This window comes from Schistocerca piceifrons, chromosome 4 (assembly GCF_021461385.2).
Source record: "Schistocerca piceifrons isolate TAMUIC-IGC-003096 chromosome 4, iqSchPice1.1, whole genome shotgun sequence".
NCBI classification, from domain to species: Eukaryota; Metazoa; Arthropoda; class Insecta; order Orthoptera; family Acrididae; genus Schistocerca; species Schistocerca piceifrons.
Genome location: NC_060141.1, coordinates 688,025,060 through 688,031,059, shown reverse-complemented (window position 1 = coordinate 688,031,059; position 6,000 = coordinate 688,025,060). Strand labels below are relative to the sequence as shown.

At 37.5% G+C, this 6,000-nt stretch overlaps 1 protein-coding gene across 1 annotated transcript in view; it reads right to left on the bottom strand.

Annotated features, from left to right (window-relative positions):
* Window positions 1-675: 675 nt before the first annotated feature.
* Window positions 676-6,000, bottom strand: part of LOC124795057 (cytotoxic granule associated RNA binding protein TIA1) — a 1,004,170-nt gene continuing 998,845 nt past the window's right edge. Inside the window, exon 8 of the mRNA XM_047258854.1 lies at window positions 676-4,588. Within this exon, the coding sequence (XP_047114810.1) occupies window positions 4,547-4,588 (42 nt within the window). The 3' untranslated portion in view covers window positions 676-4,546. The remainder of the gene's footprint in view (window positions 4,589-6,000) is intronic.

The following is a 6,000-nucleotide window of genomic DNA, read 5'->3' as shown; positions in this document are numbered from 1 at the left end:
GTTTACGGTATCGCTAACGTAAATTTTTGCAGCAGCTTCCATGAAACTGTCATGCCACTAACCGAAAGATGCCCTAAGACTTACTCAGTTACGAATCTATCAGGGCTTAAAATATTTTCAGAAAATTAGTTCTTTATCCGAGGAATTTGCAGCTTCAAACGTTTACTCACTGCGTAGATGTACATGAGAATGAAACTGCCGGCATAATTTTTACGTATGTACGCACTTGTCACACTTGGTGTTGTGGAAAACCTGTCAGCAATAGTCCCACCCAACAGATGAAAAGGATGAGATGGGATTAATGAGATGGTATTAGTTTTCATGTTATTACTAGTGTATGCTATGCTGCTGAGTAAGTGTAAGAAAGTTAAGTTTTTCCTCGTGTTTTCAGTAATGACACGAAAGTATTGTCTGTAATATTATCCTCTTTATTTTATGGTGGTTTGCATCTCTGTGTTCCTGTTGTAGACTGAGGTAGAGGTACGTTAATGATCGTTTGCCGTGTCTTACAGCCCATGAGATAGGAATCATTCTCGCCAGCATCTCCCGTACACAACGGTAGAATTATTATTCATTTTAGCGTGATGAAAAATGGTGCATTAAGAAATATGGCTCAAGGGCAGGAGAGGGAAAAGAAATGAATGTAAAACAAAGTTTTATTATAACTTTCTTTATTCTCAATTCCATTCTCCACTACCAATCTAGGTATTCGTTTCAGGCTATCTACATTTTGGTTCACTTCTTAGGTTATATTTAACATACCATTTTTCACCCCCAGCATATGGGACTATTCATTACATGTTACTTTTGTTGCTGGTATAAAACACTTGCTACACAGAGTACAGGGGTGAGTGTGTGTGTGTGTGAGGAGGGCGAGGTCCTAGGTTGATCTCATTTGCTAGATCGCTTTCTGCATCAGTCATGATATTCTACCCATGACAACATCTCCTGTAGACAGATTTCTCCTGGTCGCTACTGCCCAGCGCAAACCGTATACGAGCGAAAGTACAGACCCTTCATCATTCACGCTTACATTTCTCCTTCCGTCAAAAATATGTCATTAATTTACTCAAGGCTACACTTCTGATATGATTTGACATTTTTCCATCGTCAGATCATTGTGACCTTCACACAACTCTAATGCGCACTGAACGTAGCTAGCAGGAGAAACGTGTCACTGGAGATGTTGTTAGCTTCAGCGTTGCGAGAAAAAAAAAACTCAAAAGCTCCAGAGCAGTATGTACGCATCCTGCAGTCATTCTTCTTCCAGCGGGTGGAAACAGTCAAAAACTGACTTATCTATTCAGCAATTACATTAGTTTGTTCACTCAGCGAATATGATGTAAGTTCGTGCTACCGTTAGGATGATCAACTTATAGTTCTCTCTTATTCGAAATACTTCCAATCTTCTTCCGGAACACACTATACCAAAAATATAGAGAATCATACTTATGACTGGAAGCTCTTTTTGTTTCCCTCCCTCCCCCCACAAAAAATAAATTACAGTGCTTTCACATTATCATTGAACATGCTTTTAATAATATACTATGGCTTGTGACATTCACAGCTCGATGGCTTACATTATAGTTCGTTGCAACTTCAATTGATAACGGTTCATTTACGTGTGATAAATTATGTCTAGCTGCATCTTTTCACCTATTTATCTGTAGGAAATACACGAAGGGAAATTTCACATATTTTCACATTTATTTACATTCACGTGGCTTCCTTCCATCACATAGAAAACAAATACACACACACATTTGCTATTTTGAGTGCAACTACATCTAGTGTGCAAATTACTGTGTCTTACAAACAACATAATCTCAACGACAGTTCACATTATGTCAAATTAAGCGATTCCAATATTAATACTTGTCGGATTTTTTTGTGTTTTTCTTTAAATCTTGTATCAAAACACTTCACTTCCACTCACAGAGTACAAAATATTCTCCACCATTCATGGCACCACGTTTAGGCTATTTTAAATTGATAACTTTCATGATATAAGCAATTTTTTCTTTAAAAATTGCAATGTATTTACTGATACACATTAAGCAACTTAACACTAAACACCAACATGTTGGAAACAAAGTGTCATTTGAAGAAACAACCTGATATTACCAAGCAACATCTCTAGGGAACAAGGAGTGGGTTTAAGGGGGGGGAGAGAATACATAACATGTCAAATCACCACTATGGGCATAGGGCAACATCTGGTGAATATCTTTATAAAATAATTCAAAATCTTCTAACTCTCCATTTAATGTCTTGCAAATATTTGTAGTGTTCATGTATATTTCCTTTCCTAAAACTCTTAAGTTTATTTGATTTAAATATTTAACAAAAATAGTCACTTTGTACAAAATGAAAAACTAATTATTACAAAATATTTGCAAATATATCAAATTGGAGCTTTGCTTTTTTAACTTGCAATAAAGTTAGTATTTATAAATCTATCATTGTGTAACTAAGTAGGATCTGATAGTAAATTAAATTCTTTATATATCTTTTCTTAAAATTTCAAAATTGAATGAAAACACCATTTGCAATAATGCGTGTAGTAATAAATCTCCGTTCGAATTTCTTTTAAAAATAAGAAACAGCAAACCTTGCTATATTCTAATTACACCTTTATATAAAATTATATGACTGCTGTGCTTGTTTCGTCATTTAAACTATGAACCACTTCATTCACAAGTCAAAATATTTCCAGTTACATTAACATTTTTATGCAGGTGAGATGGAAGCCAATCTCACTCTTTTTGAGTAATGTGTTGTTGTGTAAGGATACAGTGGCAATAAGCTTGTATCTTTTAACAACATGTGCATATTTATACTGTGATGCTGTTGGTTAAACCTGTCTTTTCTTTCAAATAGGTTGCCATGCCTAAGATTAAACAACGTTCTGTAAATGATTTGCACAAGCCCAGTGGCTAATGTGATGATATTGGTGGTGTTATAGGAAGAACACACTGCAAAAAAGTTGAACACTGCCCTGCGATATCGTCTCACTAAAACCATTATTTCCAGTAACTGTTTCGACGATCTGTTGCTCTAATAAATAAACTGCAAATACCAACGGCAAAAACTGTAATTCATACTGTAATTTTTTCGCATTATATTTAAAAATCTTTGCATCTGATATCAGTCTTTCATTTCCCAGCAGGGAAAGAGGAGCTGCTTATCACTGGCTTTAGATTTTGCTAATGATGAATGCCGCAAGACATTGAGTCAAGTGTTTTGCAGTGACCAACAAAAACGGGGTAAAGGAGTGGGGAGAAATGGGAAGGTCACATACATATAATTTGTTATGCCTACTACAATATATTTTTTTTCAGCTGAGGTGTCAAATCTGAAACAAGCAGAAGGAATTAACAACACTATCCTCACGTATATACAAACCATTCCAAAAGCTACGAATACTAGCACTATGTTTTTCACTATGCCGATTTCTTAAATGGCATCCTACAAACAACACTAATTTTTATCTAAGTTTACTCCTACTGTCCGTCTTTCACGTTATATAATATATATTATTATTTCAGTGGTTATCTTTCTTAAATATATATAAAATTCCCTCTGTGTACAGTGGATTAGACACCTCAGCCAACTTACTATGCGATTATTTTGGTTTTCACGGCGGATACAGTTTTAACATTGGGTTACATATTCCTATTTATCGACACTACATTTAAAATCTAGTCTAAATAACTAGCATGGTTACCTCATTTCTATCTTTTTTGGTATTTTCCTCTTATAATCATCAATAACCGACCTTCAGGAGAGAATGTTAATTCTTCCTGACACTCCCATTGTTTTATGACCTAAGGTGTGAATATCTACAATCTACATAAGGGTATTTTCTGTCTCTGCTAGCTACACTGAACTTTGTACATATTATAAGGGATGACCCTTATATTTTCTTATCATTTAACAAGTACACATGAACCATGTTATCCACACTTCTCGGTACTATGAAAATAAGCCCCACCCCAAATTTTAGATTCTTTCTGTTTCACACAAGTCAGGTTCATTTTCCCTAAATTATATCTATGTAGTATTCTCAAGTATGACAGACTCCATTTTCACTCAGTATTTATGTTCGTGTTTGAAAATTTTTTCTCATGTGTCGAAACACAACCTACATTCAGCATTATGAGACTGATTCAGGCAATCTTCTGATTTATAACTTTTGTCAAGTTTTGCCCCAACACCTCATAAGCTCCTATATATATATATAATTAAAAAAAAAAAGATCTGCACAGTTTTTTTCTACGAATGTGTATCCTTGTTACTTTTATTTCTAAGTGTTTTTTGTTGTAATAGTAGTTGTTGATTTTTTTTGTTGTTTGAGAACAGAACAGAAATTGAAGTGAAGAATTAGCATGCAAGAGTTTTGGCTGTTTGCAGGGGTCGGGCAGAGCGGCGAGGGCGTGCGCTCGAGCCCAGCGGGTCATCGTCACCACCGTCACCACCACCACCACCACCACCACGACCACTCTCTCTACTCACACTCGTCGCTCGCGGCCTGGCCGTCTTACCATCAGACCAGGAGACTGGGAGCTAGCCAATCGTCGTCTGCCAACTGCGGAAGCCGCGCGCCGGCCAAAACAAACATCACATCTTGAGCTACCAGGGAAGAAGGTTGAGCGCGCGAGGCGACAGTTCAGCAGACACACCAGGGCGCGGGATTGGACAGGGGGAGGTCTCGGCGGCGGGCACAGTTCGCGAATATAAATGCTCCCGTCCGCCGCAAGTCGTCTTCCGTGCGCTACAAGCGAAGCGATGAGATTTCTGACGCGAGAGCTTACGCGCGCAAGTTTAGAAGCGCGATTTGCGACGTGCAATTTCGGACGCGCCTCCGGAATTGCGGATTCGCTGCGGAAGATATGGAGCAGGTTTCTTCGCCAACTGTGCCTGCTGCCATGCTCGTGACTTGTCGCACGTCACCGCAAAATCAAAATAAAGTGGAAGGGGGAGAGAAAGAAAATAAACAATGAAACTAAAGTGAGAAAAACAAACATATTGTAATGTGTTTCTTCCCCTCTCTTAGGTATATTTGAAAGATGACGACGATCCGCGTAAACAAAACTACAGGGATCCATGATGAAGCTACGAAGATTTGACAGTCGTTCGTTCGAAGTGCGGTTACTCTTTTGCAGCTGCCATGAAAGATGTGCTTGCTAGTAGGAACAGATATGAAACCCGCGAAAGAATGCCTGGTTGCTGTACTACGAGAGAAAGAAATGTGGTGTCAAAAGAAGGCGTGTTGGGTGCTTCTACGTGGTTCATGGGTAGGTAAAGGTGCCGAGTAATTTCATGTGTATCTGATGACGGAAGAACAAAGGAAACAAATTAACAACGGCTCCTGTCTCCAGTATCATGCAAACGAGCCTCATGGAGAAAGTTCCTGTTTGTTGATATACATACCACACTTGAAGGCGAAAGAAATAAAATACAGCTGTCTACGAAACAAATTTCAGGACTTCAGCGTTAGCTTACTAATGCAATCAATTTCTTAGTTATGATTAAAATATTTTTCTTCTCTGAAGAAATGACGCATAGACAACGGTTTTGTGCCTTTTCTTGTAGGCAGAATCATATGCACATCCAGTGTGGAATGTACTTACACTGACTTATTTACAGAGTCATTCTCTTAATAACACTAGGTTAATAAAAATCTATGACCAAATGGATTGTACAAAATGTTAGAGTCCTCTAAGAAATCTATTGTTTCATTTGAATAAATATATAGTTTTAGTGAAGTGCCTGAATTTGGCGGCCATATTTGACTCTTTCTACAGTGATCGTTCAGAAAAAATGCTTAATAAAATATGTTTCAGAGAATGAACAATAACTGTGCTTTTTCCCCTATATTTGACAGCTGAACTAGTGATATTGGTATTTAAGTCGGAAGCTCGCTATTTATAACAGCAGTACGTTTCTCTACGGCAGTTTTTATTTCAGTTGACACATTATTTATATGAATGCTTACAA